The sequence below is a fragment of the Sinohyriopsis cumingii genome, chromosome 18 (genome assembly GCF_028554795.1).
Source record: "Sinohyriopsis cumingii isolate HCF-2022 chromosome 18, ASM2855479v2, whole genome shotgun sequence".
Lineage (NCBI taxonomy): Eukaryota > Metazoa > Mollusca > Bivalvia > Unionida > Unionidae > Sinohyriopsis > Sinohyriopsis cumingii.
In genome coordinates, this window is record NC_142978.1 from 71309964 (window position 1) to 71330938 (window position 20975).

The following is a 20975-nucleotide window of genomic DNA, read 5'->3' on the forward strand; positions in this document are numbered from 1 at the left end:
AGAAGTCAGCTATTTGCAATTCTGAGGCTTTTAAGGGAGTAAGGTGATGCTGCTTGCACCATTGAGAGAAAACTCTTCCTTTCGCCTCATGGGCTTTCATTGTGCAGGGCCATCTTCCTTGAACAATCCTATCGAATGACTGTACAGAGAACTATTTCTTTCCAAGGATTTATTTGATATGAGCAAGGTTTACATGTTCATCATTTCTGGTTTCAGATGGAAACTCTGAATTCATGGTTTTTCACCAGGCAAAGAGAGATGATAATCTTGTGAATCTTTGCATCTAGGTTCAAGAGGTGATTGAGGGGTGTAATCAGGATTGTTTGGCTCCTTGATTCCCTTGTTGTTTTTCTCAGGACTTTATGAATTGAAGAAGTTGTGGGGAATAGGCATATGCAATGAGACCATTCCATTTCAAGGAAAGCATGTTGACTGTCCATGTCTTTGGATAAGATGAAGGTTGGGAGGTTAACCTTCCACACAGTCATGAATAGGCTCACAACACATTGTACTGAAGATAGGATTGGGGGAAGGAACTATTGGAGTGAATTCGATGATTCCATTGTAACAGTAAGTCTTGCTAAGACATTGAGTTTGTCTGGAATATGGGGGACTTGAATGTGGAATTACTGACAATGATACCTCCTTAGAAAATTCAAAACCAGAACACCAAGACCTGGGTACATGGTTACCGCTTACCTTTTGATGTAATTAACAATATATGATTTGTCAGGTACAGTGAGAATGCCCTTTCCAGACAGCATCTCATGCCATGACTGAAGGCATTCACTAAGCCCTTTATCTCCAGGGGATTCATGTGTAACTGTACAACTGAAGGGGCTACACCCTAATGCCTTCTTGAAAGGACAGGTGGGGAGCTGCCAAGCCTCTTTTCTCTAGAGTTTGTTGAGATTGTGATTTCTAGCAGTTTATCCAGCAGTATGATACCTGTTGTATGCCAAACAAGGACCTTCTGCTTGGGAATTGGGACATCATGTAGTCTGAAACATAGAATGTTGATATAGAATGGCAAGGTTTCGACAGCCACTGGTACAGAAGAATCATCAGGAAGGATAGCATGAACATGTGGCCAAACACCAACAGATCAGTTGCCACATTGAGGACACCGAAGAAATGATGAAATTTCCTCCCTAATATTCAGTTGGTTTTGATGCAAGAGGCCAAGAAATACCCAAGTTGAAATTTAATTTTCAAAAAGAATTTTAGACACTATCAAGGTGACATTCCATGCATGTTTCTTTGGTAGAAAAACTTGGTTCAAGACAGTTTTGAATGCCATGTTCTGATGGATAAAATGCTGGAATGGAGTGGGATTTTATTCTTCTATTTTGAAAGGAATCCAAGTTGAAGTGAGAGTAAAAATAACTAATGTTATGTCTTGATACAAAAATTCGCTCATCTGTGTTTTTGTAGAATGTCATTGAGTTAGTTTTGATAACATGGGCATGGATGTGGTTCCAATGTAAAACCTGGATCTCTCCATGATTCGTGAAGACACAGAGACTGAACTTAACACCAAAAAAGGGTGCCCTGAATTAGTGCATGGTGTTTCTGTATGCAAACCTCAGGAATTTCAGGTGGAGATCTGTGGGAATATGAGGGAATGCATCATGTTGGTTCAGTCTGACTGAATCTCCCTCCTGCATTGAGACCCAGTCTCAGTGTCTCCATTTAGAAGTGTGGTGCCCAACTACACTGACTGGGAGAGCTTAGATCTGTAACCAAGTAGAACTTGCCATTGGCATTTCGGAAATTTGAGACTTTTAGAATAAAATCCTGATCTGTCTTATGACCTGTCTCAATTACCCTTTTCATCAGATTGTTGGTTTCTTGCTGCAGAATGTTGGCTTTGCGTGGGTGTCTTGAATGTCTGTAGCAAAGGAGTCCTCGGTAATGTGGGTGGGGCACTGAACATGATCAGGAATCTGTTCAAGATGATATGTGAAATCCATGGGTCATCAGAGCATGTGAAACCCATGGGTCATCAGAGCATGTGAAACCCATGGGTCATCAGAGCAGGGTCTCTCTTATCCTGTAGTAAGCTATTAAAATCTTCCCAAAATGGTATGATGGAAAAGGATATGTTGTGCATGGTGTCATTTCTGCAGAAAGATTGATGGTTGCACAGTTTAAAATGGGCCTTGCCTACTACTGTTTTTGTTGGTGGTGATTTTGGAAATGGGCCCTTCCCTGGGGAAATGGGTTGGGGAGATTGAAATTGGTGTGATAAGTCATGCCATGATGATATGCTCTGATTGTGGATGTGGAGTTGATCACAGGGCTGCAGCAGTGTGAGAAACCTGTGGTAGCCTAAAGGTTCTTTTCTCTGGATGATTTTACTGCATTTAATTTCAATGATTCAGACAAAGGCAATGGAGGGAGTGTTTTGGGAAGTATTGATGGTGTCTGCATCATTGTGTCTGCATTTCTTGGTTTTCTTGTTTGTGTGGGCCAAATTACCTGTTTGTGACAGTTGCTCATCTTTCCTTGAACCATTGTGAGTAGATGCTGTATGTATATTTCAGATTGTATCCCATACAGTTGATGCAGGTTGGGTAGTTACCTTCAGCAACCTTGAATGCTTTCACAATACACATAATCTTGCCAATTGCTTTGATACATGTAATTAGAGAAAGCAAAACGGCAATTATAGGTGAAATTAGTCAAGTAAATGCCAGTAAAACAATGGAGAAATAATCTTATTACTTAAAATAAATTATCATTTATTTTATATAACTTATAAAAATGATTAATAATAACTTGATTTATAATGTACTTAATACATTTGGCAGGCAGATTAGTTGGTTAGACATTTGGCAGGCAATTTAGTTGGTGCTGATTAACTTACCATACAAACAGTTAGACAAGTGAAGTTTAAAATATTGGTCTATGATGAAGACAGAGTGAGATTTAGATAGAAATATAGATGGAGTATATTTCACAAAGGTCAAAAAACTCCTAGGAGATATATAGTTGATGAAAAGACACAAAGTGGATAAATATCTGTTTGACCTTGATAAGACAAAGCATGAGTACAATAGGAACTGATGATTGATGGGATTTTGTCTAATCTGTCTATCCAGTGGAAGACCACTCAAGTCTTGACTAATGCCTCAGCAAGCAACATAACCTTTTAGCACTTTTGTTGTTAAATTAAGCCAAAAGATATGCCACCCATAAGGCATAGCATATTATAGTATGCCTGGTTTCCACATAGTAACTTCAACTGTCTACCATCTTCAGTTGTGAAACTTACAGTGGATGGCTTGCACTTGAGGTAAAGAAGAATTTTAGTTTTGCAGACCATTAGCACCACCAGCTTTTGCATCGCATAACTGAAAGTGACCTGGATCTAAATGTAGTGGCCATTTTAAACCGACGTCATGCCCCTGCATGTTATTATGTCATAATAGTTTTTTGACGTCACAACTACATGATGATGTGTAATAACTAAAAGCAATGTAAGCAACAGTCTGACATTACAATAACATGATGATGTGTTATCACTAGTAGCAATGTAAGCAACAGTCTGACATCACAATAACATGATGATGTGTTATCACTAGTAGCATTGTAAGCAATAGTCTGACATCACAATAAGATGATGATGTGTTATCACTAGTAGCATTCTAAGCAATAGTCTGACATCACAGTAACATGATGATGTGTTATCACTAGTAGCAATGTAAGCAACAGTCTGACATCACAATAACATGATGTGTTATCACTAGTAGCATTCTAAGCAATAGTCTGACATCACAGTAACATGATGATGTGTTATCACTAGTAACAATGTAAGCAACAGTCTGACATCACAATAACATGATGTGTTATCACTAGTAACAATGTAAGCAACAGTCTGACATCACAATAACATGATGATGTATTATCACTAGTAGCATTGTAAGCAACAGTCTGACATCACAATAAGATGATGATGTGTTATCACTAGTAGCAATGTAAGCAACAGTCTGACATCACAATAACATGATGTGTTATCACTAGTAGCATTCTAAGCAATAGTCTGACATCACAGTAACATGATGATGTGTTATCACTAGTAACAATGTAAGCAACAGTCTGACATCACAATAACATGATGTGTTATAACTAGTAACAATGTAAGCAACAGTCTAAAATCACAATAACATGATGATGTGTTATCACTAGTAACATTGTAAGCAACAGTCTGAAATCACAATAACATGATGATGTGTTATAACTAGTAGCAATGTAAGCAACAGTCTGACATCACAATAACATGATGATGTGTTATAACTAGTAGCATTGCAAGCAACAGTCTGACATTACAATAACATGATGATGTGTTATCACTAGTAACAATGTAAGCAATAGATAACACCACACTGACAGGATGATGTTTTGTCACTAGTAGTAATGTAAGCAATAGATGACACCACACTGACAGGATGATGTGTTATCATTAGTAGTAATGTAAGCAACAGATGACACCACACTGACAGGATGATGTATTCTAACTACATGTAATAGCAGTGTAAGCAATAGATGACACCACAGTGACAGGATGATGTGTTCTCACCAGTAGCAGTGTAAGCACCAGATGACAAAACAGTGACAGGATGATGTGTTATCACTAGTAGCAATGTAAGCAGCAGTTTGACATCGCAATGATAGGACAATGTAATACCACTAGTAGCAGTATAAGCAATATCTGACGCCAATGATGTAATGATTTTTTATCGCTAACTCAGTGTAAGCATTAGTTTGATGTTATTGAAACTTGATGGTTTGTTTTAAAAAAATTCCTTTAAAGGTTGACAATAAAATGTGCAGGTTTTTTATGCTTTTGTTTTAAACATTTTTCTTCAGGATACCTTGCTTCACCAACCATAAGATACCCTGATGTGTTTAGTTCAGATGGGTTTCTGAGAGACTTCCCATATATACTTCCCAGTCTTGTTGCCTTTATAGTGTGTGCCATGGCATTTACAGTTGATCTGTTTTTCTTGCCAGAGACTCTCAGTAGAAAGTAAGTTTGAAATTGATAAATCCTGCATAGACTTTTTTATAATAAAGTTTGCAAGGCAAGTGATACAAATTTACAAATTTATGCCTGTTGTTTTAGTTTAAAAATTTGGGGCAGTAAAATGCAGGTTGATTTCTCATAGTGCTATGACACCTGACACTATGCCATTATGACACCTTAAAACTAGACCATTATGACACTTTAGCACTCAATGTGACCTAAAGCTGTACATTATACAACACCAGATTATCAAATGTGTCAAAATAGAAAGTATAATCTTGTATTTTAGGACTTATAAAATGTGTCAGAATGGAAAGTTTAATCTTGTATTTTAGGACTAATCAAATGCGTCAGAATGGAAAGTTTAATCTTGTATTTTAGGACTTGTCAAATGTGTCAGAATGGAAATTATAATCCTGTATTTTAGGACTCATCATATGCCTCAGAATGGACATTATAATCTTGTATTTTAGGACTTATCAAATGTGTCAGAATGGAAAGTATAATCTTGAATTTTAGGACTAATCAAATGCATCAAAATGAACATTATAATCTTGTATTTTACGACTAATCAAATGCGTCAGAATGGACATTATAATCTTGTATTTTAGGACTTATCAAATGCATCAGAATGGAAAGTTTAATCTTGTATTTTAGGACTAATCAAATGTGTCAGAATGGAAAGTTTGATCTTGTATTTTAGGATTTGTCAAATGTGTCAGAATGGTCATTATAATCTTGTATTTCAGAATTTATCAAATGTGTCAGAATGGAAATTATAATCCTGTATTTTAGGACTTATCAAATGTGTCAGAATGGAAAATTTAATCTTGTATTTTAGAATTTATCAAATGTGTCAGAATGAACATTATAATCTTGTATTTTAGGATTTATCAAATGTGTCAGAATGGAAATTATAATCTTGTATTTTAGGATTTGTCAAATGTGTCAGAATGGAAATTGTAATCTTGTATTTTAGTACTTATCAAATGTGTCAGAATGGAAAGTTTAATCTTGTATTTTAGGATTTGTCAAATGTGTCAGAATGGAAATTATAATCCTGTATTTTAGGATTTATCAGATGTGTCAATTAAGTTGAGTGTTACAAGTTTTTAAATTCAGTGTTAAGCCAAATTAAAGGTGGGCTCAGCAGAAAAGGGCGTCTTGTGTGTCTAAATTGTTGGTTGTATGGATAATCCATTTTTTTCAATGTAAATTTAATTTTTGTGAGGTAATTGAATTCTGGATAATTAGCAGTCAACTGCATACGGTTATTCTTCTTTCTTTGGCAGAACACAGGAGATTGTGGTTGATGTAGAAGACATAGATCATGAAGAAAATGACATGAAAAAAGAAATTCTTTTGAACCACTCTGTGGTTAAAATTAGGAGTATTGAAAACTTAAGTAGACCACGACTTGCAATGTCAGACAAAAATTTAAATATGGAGACAGACGATGCCACCTATCACACTCATATGGACAATTTTCTGTATCAGCACAGCATTAGTTTAGGTAAAATAGATGGTGATGCTGATGGTCTGAGGCTGTATTCTAGCCAAGGAAATTTGTGTAGGTCTGATAGCAATATTAGGACCAGTCACCCAAGATCCTATGAAAATATTGCTGAGTGTAGGACATTGCTAAGCTCAGTAGAAAGGAGCAGTCAAATTAGCAGTGCACAAAAGAATGCTGAACCTGGCATAGATGTGCAGATTATTGTAGAAAACGGCCATGTCACAACAATGGAGGATGTTCATGTGGAAAAAATAAAAGGGAGAGCGGAAGGATTTGTGGACAGTAATTCTGACAACAAATCAAAAGACCATTCATCATGCTGTGAAAAACTGAAGAATACTTCTTTAATTTGGCTTTTAAGGTATGAGTTTATTTATTTATTTATTTATTTATACATACATATATGCTGTCATACAGATGTGGGTTATCTTTACCTCCCTGACTTGTGCTAAATGAAACATTCCGATCTTGTTTTAAATTAGTGTTCAAGATGCATCAGGCCATTTTCATATCAGTTTTGTCTTGTCCAGATATAGGCAGGTCCTTTTTGGCTTGTCCAGATCTGAGCATGTCCAAGTCCCTTATCTGTCAGCTAATTTTATGACAGCACATCAAGGTCAGTACTGTTTGTTGAGTATGCATTTTCCATTGGCTAAAAAAGTATATACACTGGTATACATTTTCCATTGGGTAAAAAAGTATATACATTGGTATGCATTTTCCATTGGGTAAATAAAGTATATACACTGGTATGCATTTTCCATTGGGTAAATAAAGTATATACACTGGTATGCATTTTATGTAATGTAAATCAATTATGTACAAAAGGTATGAATTCTACGTAAGGGTAAATAAAGCATATGTGCTGGCATATGGCTTGCAGAGGTGGATCATGGTAATTGCTATTGAAACAGATTTTAAGAACAATTATTTTTTTCTTTAAAAATACAACAAAATTATGTCTTTGTTGTTTATCAACTCATTATAATAGTACCTGTCTACTTTGATATAATTTAAATGAATGTTCTTTTTTAAAATGTTTTTTGGTTTTTTATGTCTTGTCAAAGTATATATGTATATGGTTTAAAAGGTGTCAGCATAATACTGGCTACTAGTACCAATTAAAAGTGACTACTTTAAATTTTAAAAAGATTGAAAATTAAAATATTAAGATATCAAAATTGCCAAAAGCTTTAGTTAGCAAGGGAGCCAATATTTTGTTGTTAAGATCAATTTTGTCTGAATTTAATTTCAGTCTAATGATTACTCTTTACAGTGCAGGCTTATAAAAGCTTTTTTGAGGTGAGCTGTGTAATAATTACACTCTGGTTCATCCTTATTTTCATCAAAATTGAGTTATGGCCCCTGTTTGACTTGAAAATGTGCACTTACATAATAAATTTTGTTTAATCTGTACAACTTTTGACAGACTGCATGAAAACAAGTTGTCTGGCCGTAATATTAAAAAGACATAGACCTCTCTGGTGGTCTAGTGGTTAGAGCATCTGCCTCAGATGCAGGATGTCACAGGTTTGAACCCCGGCCAAGTCATACCAAAAACTAATAAAAATGGTACAATCAGCTGCCTCGCTAGGCACTCAGCATTAAGAGGTTAGTTTTAGGACTGGTTGGCATGGTGTTAGGATAATGTGACTGGGTGGGACATCATACTACATGTCTGTGTAGCAGCAGGAAATTTCACTATGTCCTGATGCCCAAGTGCTAGACATAACTATAAACTGCCACGCTGCAGACATCATAGTGATATGACTGAAAAATTGTTAAAGCTACATTAAAAATCCAGCACACACACACACACACACTCAAAAAGACATAATTTAAGTTTGATTTAGCCCCTTTTCCATACAGTTTTAACCGATTTAGGGCACATTTTTTTACTCATATTTTTCTTTGTTTGATCACGGTCCCTACAATCAAAGCATTTTGTCAGCAATGGTATCCATGTAGTCTGCACACTTGCACATTTAAAGTTTTGTTTGTTTTCTTTTGACATTACTGGCAATTTCTTTACAGAGAGTATGATGTTATATTAGTTGTGTTCTATATTTTACATTACATTCTTTTCATTGTAGACAATATGATGTTATGTTAGCTGTAGGTGTGTACTCTATATTTTCATTTGGAGTGGTTGGATTTGAGGAACTTTTTACAGTATGGGTTGCCACAGAAGTTAGACTGGGTAAGTAAATAACACTATATAATGGCAAGTTAATAAATTGAACTACTTGACAGAGCTTTTAATCAGTCTTACTAGTTGGACAAACATAGTGAAATTTTCTGCTGTCATCAGCTCAGTGAACCAAATATGATCCATTTAGTTATGGCACTCAGAAGATGTTAGGTTGCTACTGTATTGTTAATTTTGGTTTCTTAATGCAATAAATTGTGAGACAAAACAACCAACATTTACATTAACCTTGTTGAATGATCAGCACTATGTTTTTGTTTTTCACTTTAAAGAATTCTTAGAGAGGGAGCATTTATTTACTTAATAATGTGTAGGGAGCAGTTATTTTTGTAACTGTTACAGCACTTGCCTTCTACTCACAGAATAGACAATACAAGTCCAGTATTTGTTATAAAAAATTGAGTCTTATTGTGCATGAGGTTGATAAATGGAGATAAATACATTACATTTCTTCTGCTTTCTTACACCCTGCAAATAAAATAAAAATACATTTACTACAACTATAAATAATACCATCATCAGTGCATTATTGTTCTGCATGTATGCATTGATTCTGTTTATATTCAATACAAATGACTTACTACCCCATATATTTATTATTTATCCATCTGAAGGGATAGTCGACCAAATAAACCCAAACACAACAATCAGTGTGTTGAGCAAAAGTAGAGAGCAGACAGACTGACAGACAAGTGTATGGACAAAATGATAGGCCCAGAAAAGAATATGCAGGTTGATAACCTATTAAAGGTACTAAAATACATCAACATACATTTCAGAGAAATATACAGAGTACATATAAACTGTTACATTAATCATATTATAAATCTATTTACATTATCATATGGGACAAAGGTCAAGTCACTTTTTTCTTGAAGCAAAAGAATCATCAAGCACTTTGGTGTGATCCATCTCAGACTTGCATCATAGAGGAGACCCCCTACTGCCTAAAGTTGCAGATGGTTTTTATTTGTTTATGTTTCCCCCATAATGTTTAAATGCTCTCCAACCCTTAGTACCACACCCATACAGTGAAAGGTCACTCTGATCAATATTTGACATTTTACTGGGTTAGGTTAAGATTTTGCTCTTAGCTCATAAAGACATTATTTTTTGCATTCTATGTACATATCTAGAATCAGGACACTCATTGGCAGGATGCAGCTTGATGGGCATTACTCGTTCATTTAGTAGGTCATTATGGCCTATTTGTACACTTCACAGACTTCGGTTAATTTTGTTTTTTCATATTCATTTCTAAGGCTCTCTTCATGTTATAGTCATAAAGTTGATGATAATAATGCAACACAGTTTGTACTTACATCATATTTAATCTTTTACCAGCTTTGGTTAAAGGTTTTTGCATTTACATGTACATACATAGAATTGTGAAACTTGATGAGGATATGCAGCTTGATAAATACCACAACCTTACTGCAAAAAGAGGTCTCTGTGACCTGTAGTTTGCATTTCAGTAACTCTGTTGCAACTTTGTATTTAAAATAAATCTGTTTGGTTCAGTTTATGTTTCAGTTATGAAACTTGATAATTGGATGCATCTGTTAATACTACACCATTACAACCAAATAAGTCACTCTGACCTTCATTTTATGCTTTACTGTCATGGGATAAGTATGTGTGTTTAAGTCATTACCACATAGATTCTTCCTTGCTGAATACATCCAGGTCTGTTCAGAAGGCCCTTTCTGAACAGTGCAGTTGGAATAAATATGTTTATTAAATGGTAAAAACTTCCTATGCTATCTAGTTGGTCCTGAGTGAAAATGGTGCTGCTCAGACATCCAATTTGACCACCACAGCACTCCTTGAAAATCTTGTTATCGCTACTTCCTGTGAAAGGAAAGTAAACATGGGTTTTAATGAGGAGACTTTTTGTGATGTCTAGTTGGTCTTAAATGAAAATGGTGCCAATATGTTTTCATTTAAGACTGCCACACAATGGTCATCTTGAAAAATCTTGTTTTATCACAGCTTGTGATGACCAAAATTTAATATTGCCATAGGGTATTAACCTGAAAACTATTCATTATGTCTAGCTGGTCCTAAATGAAAACGGTACTGCTTTTTGACTTAAGTATGGCCACCACAGCAGCCATCTCAAAAACCTTGTTATTGCTACTGCTCCTAAATGGATGGTCATGTGCTTTTACTGAATGATGTCTAGTTGGTCCTAACTGAAAATAGTGTTGTTCAGACATCCAGTAGAGGCACCACAATGGGATTTTCGCTGAAAGACTTCATATGATGTCTAGTTGGCCATAAATGAAAATGGCGCCGATCTGGCTTTTAATATGGTCAATACAATGGCCATTTTAAAAATCTTGTTATCATTATTGTGCTGGCACAAAAAACTTATTACAATGTCTATTTATGCCTAAATGGAAGTAGTGCCATTCTGATATCCAGTATGTCCACCAAGGCAGCCATCTTTATTTTTTTTCTCATTATTCCTTCAAAATGGAAAGACATGTCAACATAGAGCTTCCACCAGGAGACATCTTGTGATGTTTTTGTTGGTCCTAAAGGAAAATGGTACCAATCTGACAGAAAGATTCTTCACCAAACCAGCCACATGTAATTTGAAAATGGCTTCAGCATTCAGCAGTTAAAGGAAGAAATGGACTTATCTTGAATTCCTGGAAATTCTTTTCAGACAGTAAATTAACAGTCCCTTTGAGGTGCTTTTTTATAGTGTTAGGCTAAATTTTGAAGTTTTGTTATCACTGTAAAGTTCAAAAATTAAACAATCACAATAACACAAATTTCACTACATAGAAATTTATCCTCTTGTCATATTTTAAAAAGGATATGTGTACAAGTAAAAGCATCTAAGACTTTTTCAGTATAATTTTATTTTGGAAGCTGAAAAAAAACTGATTAATGCAGAAAATATGTACAGTTACTATTCAGCCACAGTAATGATGACACTGTTGAAGGGGGAGTGAACTTAGAGAGTTACCTTATGCATGCTGTTCACAATTATTTAGTTGTTCACTGAATAGATGGAGCACATAATCAATTAGAAAACATTATGTTAGCTCAAGACGTTTTCCTGTCACTAGCATCAAGGTTTGCAAGTGAGGAAATAAAAGCTATCAAATATGATCATGTAAAAGATGTATCCAACTGCATACAACATAGACCCTGATATGGAGCACGTTATGCAGTGGCAGATTAGGGTCTGTGCTGTTTGCAGTTGAACCTAACTTGTATGTATGTGAATATAATGGTAAATCTTAAATCTGAAACCTTATCAAATCTACACAAACCTGAATTGACAAGTTGTATATATTCTTTCACATGAACATTAAACGTGACATTATTTTATGGTTGAAAAGAATTGTAGCAGCGCATGATATTTTTAACTGGATTACATCAAAACTTTTATTTTAAGGAACTTCTTCTGTCCTCTACATTTCCTTTCATTTATCTGTGGTTCATTATATCTCAATTATGATGAATTTATCAGGCTTCATTGTAAAAATTCACTTTGCACCAAGTGTAAATTGTGCATTTATTTGTGTTTGTACTAATTATCTTGTATTTTTCACTGTACAGACGGATTGGGATTCAATCCCAAGGATACAGGCACTGCCATGGGGGTCTCATCTATTCCACTTCTCTGCATGCAGTTTCTCCTCTTTCCTAATATTGCCCGCAGATTGGGCATAAAAAAGGTAATCTTTGCCTCATTTTATTTGGAGAAAAAAAATGGAGAACCATGGATAGTGCACTAACTTTTCAGTTTTGCAGTCCTGGGTTAGTTCTTAGAAATGGCATGTGTTAGAACTAGTAGTATAACCAGGCTTAGTCATTTTTGCTGTTTTCCAATATGCAACTAGGGTTCTGCAGAACACTATATCTCACCTCTTTTGGCATTGGCCTTCTGTCATTCTGTAGTTTCATTAACGCAATTCCCATTTTCATGCCACGTAAATGTTTATACTTATAAGGTAGGGCTATGAATAGCTTCCAAAGTGAGATCTAGAGACCTATTGCTCAGAGGCCAATGCTGGTTGCATAAATAACTTGGCCCTAGTCGGAAACAGTGCATCTGATATCCAATATGGCCACCATGGCAGTCATCTTGAAAATCTTATCATTATTCCTCCAAAAGAGAAAGTCATATCAATATACAGAGAACGTGTATTATATATAATTATACATGTGTTGGGTGAACTGTTTCAACATCTCTATTAGAACCATATACTTTTGTAGGAATTTTCTATTAATTCCTTCCTTCATTTTATGGGAAGCAGGAAGTTGTGGGTTCGAACCCTGGCTGAGTCATACCAAAGACTTATAAAAATGGTACTAACAGCTGCCTCGCTAGGCGCTCAGCATTAAGAGGTTAGTGTTAAGACTGGTTGGCCTGGTGTCAGGATAATGTGACTGGGTGGGACATCATGCTTCATGTCTGTGGCACATGATGCCCCAGTGCTAGACATCACTATAAACTGCCACACTGCAGACATCGTAGTGATATGACTGAAAAATTGTTAAAGCCTAGTTAAAAATCTTAATCACACACTCCTTCATTGTATAGTTGGTCTTTGCACATATATAGGAAAATGCAAAATCTGATGGGGATAGCATTGCTTGATGGAGCTATTTTTGGAACACTTTAGTATGACAGAATTGTCAGGGACTTGGATGTCGGACCGGAACTTGGCTTCTTATAACCAGCATTATAGTATTGTCTAATAATGTAGATCATGGCATTAGTAATGATACGTGATTCAAATATAAATTGAATGGATCAGTAATCAAAGGTAATGACTGAAGAGTTTGTTTTAGGTAATTTTGCTTGAATGTGCTATGCATATATCAAGTGACGTCACAAATAAAACATGCAAATGGGTATACACTGCATATTATACAACATTCCAAATTGAAATAGAGGTAATGTCAATGAATTTTTCTTTAACTACATTCTTTACTTTTGAAAAACATGTCAACATTTCATGAAGAAAATTACTTCAAAGGAACAGTGTTCCAACTTTGAAAGTTGCTACGCAGATCTTTAGTCTTTGTGGAACATAGAAAAGCAGTACACCCAGTTATGTGCTGGTCACAGACAAAACCAAATAAATATGAAAACTTTCATTGACATTTAGAAACCATAAATAGAGATAAAACATTTGATAATCATTTTATGTTATTGTGCATTTAAGAATAGTGAAATATGGACATGATGGTGATTTGTTTGATTACTTATTTGGTAAAGTTCATGCAGATCTGGGTCTATGGAGTTTTTAGGACTAATCATTTGAACAAAGAAGATAGACCCTGATCTGCTGATTATACAATGGCAGATAAGGTTCTATGCTTTTTTTGCAGTTTGACTTATGAGTAAGTATAGATGGTAATTTGATGTAGCCATACATGATACATACAACAAAATGATCTTAATTATTCTTTAAATAAATTGGAAATGCTCTGTTGCAGGTGTTACATGTCACACTGGAATTATGATAGTATGGTGATAGGAAAAATTGAATTGTTTTTTTATTGTACTGAAAAGGACAAGTTTATGGATGACAAGAAACAAAATTGTTTTTTTTTGTCCTATTAAGATAAAAGTCATGTATGTTGTAATTATGTAGTTATTAAAAAATGTTGCACCTCAAAAATGATAATGGTCAAATCTGTGAAAGCTGAAATAACCTCCTGAAAAAGAAGCCTTGTTAAATTTAAAAACAGGCTTGGCATGTTTCTGGTGACTAGTCTAGGTCAGGTGCTTGGCATGACCCTGGTGACTAGTCCAGGTCAGATGCTTGGCATGACCCTGGTGACTGGTCCAGGTCAGGTGCTTGGCATGACACTGGTGACTAGTCCAGGTCAGGTGCTTGGCATGACCCTGGTGACTAGTCCAGGTCAGATGCTTGGCATGATCTTGGTGACTAGTCCAGGTCAGGTGCTTGGCATGACCCTGGTGACTAGTCCAGGTCAGATGCTTGGCATGATCTTGGTGACTAGTCCAGGTCAGGTGCTTGGCATGTTTCTGGTGAAGGCATTTTAATTATACTGTCTTGACACTAAATAGTTCATATGTGCTGATGTGCCATTTTACGTCATTCAGTCAACCAATGAACCACACAAGGTTAAATTTTTGTACAGACTTATTATGAGAAATATTTCTTATGGGCTACATTTAACATTGCTTTCACACCTGAGTGTGTGTGTAATTTGGATTTTTAATGTAGCTTTAACAAATTTTCAGTCATATTCTATGATGTCTGCAGTGTAGTAGTTTTCACTGATTTCTAGCACTGGGATATGGAGCATAATGCCCTACCCAGTTGCATTATCCTAACACCAGGCTAACCAATCCTAACACTAACCCCTTAATGCTGAATGCCAAGCAAGGCAGCTGTTAGTACCATTTTTAAATTTTTTTGTATTTGGTATGACTCATCTGGAGTTTGAACCTGCGATCTCCCACCTCCGAGGCAGACACTCTAACCACTAGGCCACCGGATTGGTCCTTTCACAGCTGAGACGGTCCTTTATGTTTCACTTGTGGATCGTGAGCCATAGGTAATGCATTTAATGTTGCGATGGCAAGCAAGGTGGGATCATCAACAATATAAGCTTGTCTGGTATTTTATTTAAAAGTTCTATATCATCTACATAAGTTGTTGTATTGAATTTGAAACAAATAATACAAATTAAATTATTGCAGAAGCTAAGAGGGCCTTTATGTAGATTACCATTCATTTGTTAACTCATTGCCAGAGTAAACCTTGTGAATAAAAGTTTTATTGATCCTTTTAATTATTTTTCTCTTGCAGACATATTTGATTTTCTCAATGTCAGTGACAATTAGTTGTGCAGTGATGCCAATGATTCATCTTCTTGTTGATAGGTATGTAAGTCTTTTCAGTAACTTCAAACATGTTGCTTCAGTGCCAAAAATAGCCTAATTAATATATGCATGATTGCATCCAGATGAATCGGACAGAACTTTTAAGAATTTTCATAACTCTCCTACAGGCCATTGGACACGGTAATATAGTTTTCAAGAAAAGAGTTAAAAGCCCACTAGGCTACCAGGGAAAGAACCCGGTAGCCCAGCTTAAATTCTGTGACCCTGGGAAAGCACTTTAACATGAAAATGTTATTTTTAAGATTTCTAGTTTTCATTTTTATTACTCATTCATAAATGTTCTTTTTTAAATATCGTTATGTCAGTCATGACAGTTGTAGGACATATCATGTTACTATTGTCTATCCATTTGTCTTCAGGTCCTTTCTTCCATCACTTTTTGTTTACATTTTTTGTTTAGGGCAGTTCTCAGGCAATTTAGAAGGGTAGCCATATTACATGAACACATTTCTAGTTATATACGTTTTGAGAAAATGTAGAAAAAGTCATGGAATAAAAAATAACCAAGTGGGCTACCTGAACTTAATATTCATTAGCCCCAACCCAGAATTCTGGTAGCCTGTGGGATTTGAGTATGAGGTTTGTTAATATCCATTCTAATATATGATTTCAGTGCACACATCCGTCAACATGGATTCTTATGCTGAGTGTCTGTGTTCTTTATATTGTATTTTTAGTAATTTTTTTTGTAATATTGGGATGCACACTAAATTTGATGGAATGATCACTTCTGACTCATTTGCTTGGTTTCAGTGCCACTCTGATATCTTTCATTTCTGTGTGGACATCCAAAATAGTGATCTACCATACCGCTTTTCACCTTTTCCATAACACAGTGATAACTTTACTTTCTAAACAATGTTTCCTTTTCAAATGTATTTTTATTGCTTTTCAAATGCATTTTTTTGGTGATGGTTGGTTCCAGAAACAAACGATTGATGTCTCTATTAGTATTAATTTCATACTGATTTTGGTCATCTACATGGGAGTGTAAATAACTCTAGCTATATATGTGTTGATTTTTACTGATTTTGGTCACCTTACATGGGAGTGCAAATAACACTAGCTACATATGTGTTGATTTGTACTGATTTTGGCCATCTTACATGGGAGTGTAAATAACTCTAGCTACATACATGTTGATTTGTACTGATTTTGGTCACCTTACATGGGAGTGTATATAACACTAGCTACATATGTGTTGATTTGTACTGATTTTGGCCATCTTACATGGGAGTGTAAATAACTCACTAGCTACATATGTGTTGATTTGTACTGATTTTGGCCATCTTACATGGGAGTGTAAATAACTCACTAGCTACATATGTGTTGATTTGTACTGATTTTGGTCACCTTACATGGAGTGTAGATAACTCAGTAGCTGCATACGTGTTGATTTGTACTGATTTTGGTCATCTTACATGGAGTGTAAATAACTCAGTAGCTACCTACGTGTTGATTTGTACTGATTTTGGTCATCTTACGTGGAGTGTAAATAACTCAGTAGCTACATACGTGTTTATTTGTAGTGATTTTGGTCATCTTACATGGGAGTGTAAATAACTCTAGCTACATACGTGTTGATTTGTACTGATTTTGGTCATCTTACATGGGAGTGTAAATAACTCTAGCTACATGCGTGTTGATTTTTACTGATTTTGGCCATCTTACATGGTGGGAGTGTAAATAACTCTCTGTACAGATGGTCATTCTTAATCATGGTATGCCATTTCCCAAAGGCATCATCTCATTGTATATTTGACAAACATCAAAAATTAATTTTTCCCAGTATTGAAGAGATTTTAGATGTTTTTGTATGTAATCTGGGATATTTGTTGCAGATGTAGACATACAAATTATGGAAATTGCTTCTTTCTTAAAGCTGGTGTCAGGATAATGCAACTGGGTGGGACATCATGCTACGTGTCTGCGGCATGATACCCCTGTGCTAGACATCACTATAAACTGTCACACTGCAGACATCATAGCGATATGACTGAAAAATTGTTAAAGCTACGTTAAAAATCCTAATCACACACACACACACTCTTTCTTAAAGGTGTATTACATCACAATGATTCATACAACACTTCACTTCCAGTTGTGTTAGATTATAATGACTCATACAGCACCTTGTAGGTCCCAGGTGGCTGTATGGTATGTTACATTACAATGAATCATACAGCACCTTGTAGGCCCCCAGGTGGCTGTTTTGTGTTAGGTTACAATGAATCATACAGCACCTTGTAGGCCCTAGGTGGCTGTATGGTATGTTACATTACAATGAGTCATACAGCACCTTGTGGGCCCCAGGTGGCTGTATTTTGTTAGATTACAATGAATCATACAGCACCTTGTAGGCCCTAGGTGGCAGTATTGTGTATTTCATTACAATGAATCATACAGCACCTTGTGGGCCCCAGGTGGCTGTATTGTGTTAGGTTACATCACAATGATTCATACATTTTGTTAGATTACAATGAATCATACATCACCTTGTATGCCCCAGGTGGCTGTATTGTGTGTTACATTACAATGAATCATACAGCAACTTGTGGGCCCCAGTTGGCTGTACTGTGTATTTCATTACAATGAATCATACAGCAATTTGTAGGCCCCAGGTGGCTGTATTGTGTATTACATTGCACTGAATCATACAGCACCTTGTAGGCTCCATGTGGCTGTATTGTGTGTTACATTACAATGAATCATACAGCACCTTGTGGGGCTCATGTGGCTATATTGTGTATTACATTACAATGAATCATACATCACGTTGTGGGCCTCATGTGGCTGTATTGTGTATTACATTACAATGAATCATACAGCACCTTGTAGGCCCCAGGTGGCTGTATTGTGTATTACATTACAATGAATCATACAGCACCTTGTAGGCCCCCAGGTGGCTGTTTTGTGTTAGGTTACAATGAATCATATAGTACCTTGTGGGTCCTAGGTGGCTGTATTGTGTATTACATTACAATGAATCATACAGCAACTAGTGGGCCCCATGGTGGCTGTATTGTGTATTACATTACAATGAATCCTACAGCAACTTGTGGGCCCCATGTGGCTGTATTGTGTATTACATTACAATGAATCATACAGCACCTTGTAGGCCCCAGGTGGCTATATTGTGTATTACATTACAATGAATCATACATCACCTTGTAGGCCCCTGGTGGCTGTATTGTGAATTACATTACAATGAATCATATAGCACCTTTTGGGCCCATGGTGGCTGTATTGTGTATTAAATTACAATGAATTATACAGCACCTTGTGGGCCCATGGTGGCTGTATTGTGTATTACATTACAATGAATTATACAGCACCTTGTGGGCCCCAGGTGGCTGTATTGTGTATTACATTACAATAAATCATACAGCACCTTGTGGGCCCCAGGTGGCTGTATTGTGTATTACATTACAATAAATCATACAGCACGTTGTGGGCCCCATGTGGCTGTATTGTGTATTACATTACAATAAATCATACAGCACCTGGTGGGCCCCAGGTGGCTGCATGGTCTAAGAGGGGCACCTTGACAGATCACGTATCTTATTTCTGTCTGCATAGATAATGTTAGTCTCAGACTTGGCTAGCGTGGGTATGTGAGAAAACCTCTCAATTGCTTCCTATGCATCAGTGGTTCTTCCCAGGATTTTGTTTACAGGTTCTTCCTCCACCCGATATTCTGGACACCATGTATAATGTGCTGAAAATGATATTAAACTCAAAACAACAATAACTATGTCACCTCATTTCTAAGTGTATTACACTTCAACCAGTATTTGCATCAAGATAAAGAAATATTGTGATACTTAAGTACATCAGTGAATCATGACAACTCTGTTTAGCACTGAACTGTATGTGTACCAGTGGCATTTAAGTAATTAGCATTGATCAAGATGTTTACCAATAACATGTAATTAATTAGCATTGGTCAAAAAGTCTACCAGTATGGCATCTTCCCAAATGTTTAAAAATTAATGATATTAAAAATAATAGATACCAAATAGAAAACATTTGCAGAATTTATGTTTCCTATTTAGATCAGACAAGAAAAAGGAACCCTTATTTTCATTGGTTGTAAAAGATATCAAAAGTTTCTCATTCACCTAAGTAATTTTCAGACAGATTTTCCCCACATACTGACGTCAATGACAATTACATATAAAAATGGAACGCTGCTTCAGATTCTCCTCTAGAAGGCAAAGAAAGAAAGACAAAAATGTGTCTTTCTATCTGACTCTGATTATATGTAAGATAAAGACAGAGATTTTGGTCTGCATATTCTTTATAGAACTTCAACCAAAATTTAAATAGCAGTGTATTTGAATTTCTATATTGTTAATTTTGGTGTGGTCATGCTTAAAGTCATTTCCTTGATTTCAGTAGCACATAATGCCTCATCTTGTTTTTGTTATTGTTGTTGTTGTGGGGTTTAACGCCATTTTTCAGCACACAATTGGCTATACATGGCGGCCAGTATTAATGGTGGAGGAAGAACCCGGGGAAAACCCTGGAAAGAACCACCGACCCACGAGAAGCTACCAGCAAGCTTTCTCACATACCCACACTGGCTGAATCCAAGACTCAAACCGGCGCAGACAGAGGTGATATGGCAGTGATCCGTAACCAAGAGCACTTTTGACCACTCGACCACTCGGGGCCCCTCCTCAGCTTGAAACACTTGACAGGCTTCCAAACAATGCATGATGTGGCTATTTGTAGGAAAGGTGCTCCTTAAATAATGCCACTTTGTAGGATTGCTTGAATAATCAAACTTGCTTTTGCTGATTAATAAAACACAAGTTTAGAGGTCAAGGTCATAGTGTGATTTTTATTTCAGGGTAAACAGTAAGTCAGTGAGACAATAAATTTCTACCATATGTACTTGCTTACATGTCAAGTCAAACTGCGAACATTATAGACCGTTGCCTATTGTGTTGGCAGATCAGGGTTTATGTTGTTTGTTTTACTGATTACTCTGAACAAAATGAAAGATCCAGATCTCCCAGCACATTATACAATGGCAGATGTGGGTCTGCACAGTATGCAGTCTGACTTGACTTGTGAATATATGCAGTAAAACCAAGACATGTGACAGTAGCATTTTGTTTTTGTTCTTTAAAAAGGTTTCTGCCAGGTAAGATTATTCTGTATTTCCTTCTGGATGCAGTGTTGGATGAATTCCCCCAAATTTAATGAATCCCCTCCTGCAATTGGATATATTTCACTGAATTTAATGAATCCACCCTTGCTATTTGAAAAATTCTGCTAACTTTAATGAATCCTCCCTTGCTAT

The 20975-nt window shown here is 36.0% G+C and overlaps 1 protein-coding gene across 1 annotated transcript in view; it reads left to right on the forward strand.

Moving 5' to 3' along the window:
- The window catches only part of LOC149776940 (uncharacterized), a 47504-nt gene that overhangs the window by 19647 nt on the left and 6882 nt on the right, over positions 1–20975 (forward strand). The window contains exons 7-11 of the mRNA XM_089942686.1: positions 4873–5032; positions 6322–6906; positions 8639–8745; positions 12334–12452; positions 15570–15643. Coding sequence (XP_089798812.1) covers positions 4873–5032; positions 6322–6906; positions 8639–8745; positions 12334–12452; positions 15570–15643 — 1045 coding nt within the window. The remainder of the gene's footprint in view (positions 1–4872; positions 5033–6321; positions 6907–8638; positions 8746–12333; positions 12453–15569; positions 15644–20975) is intronic.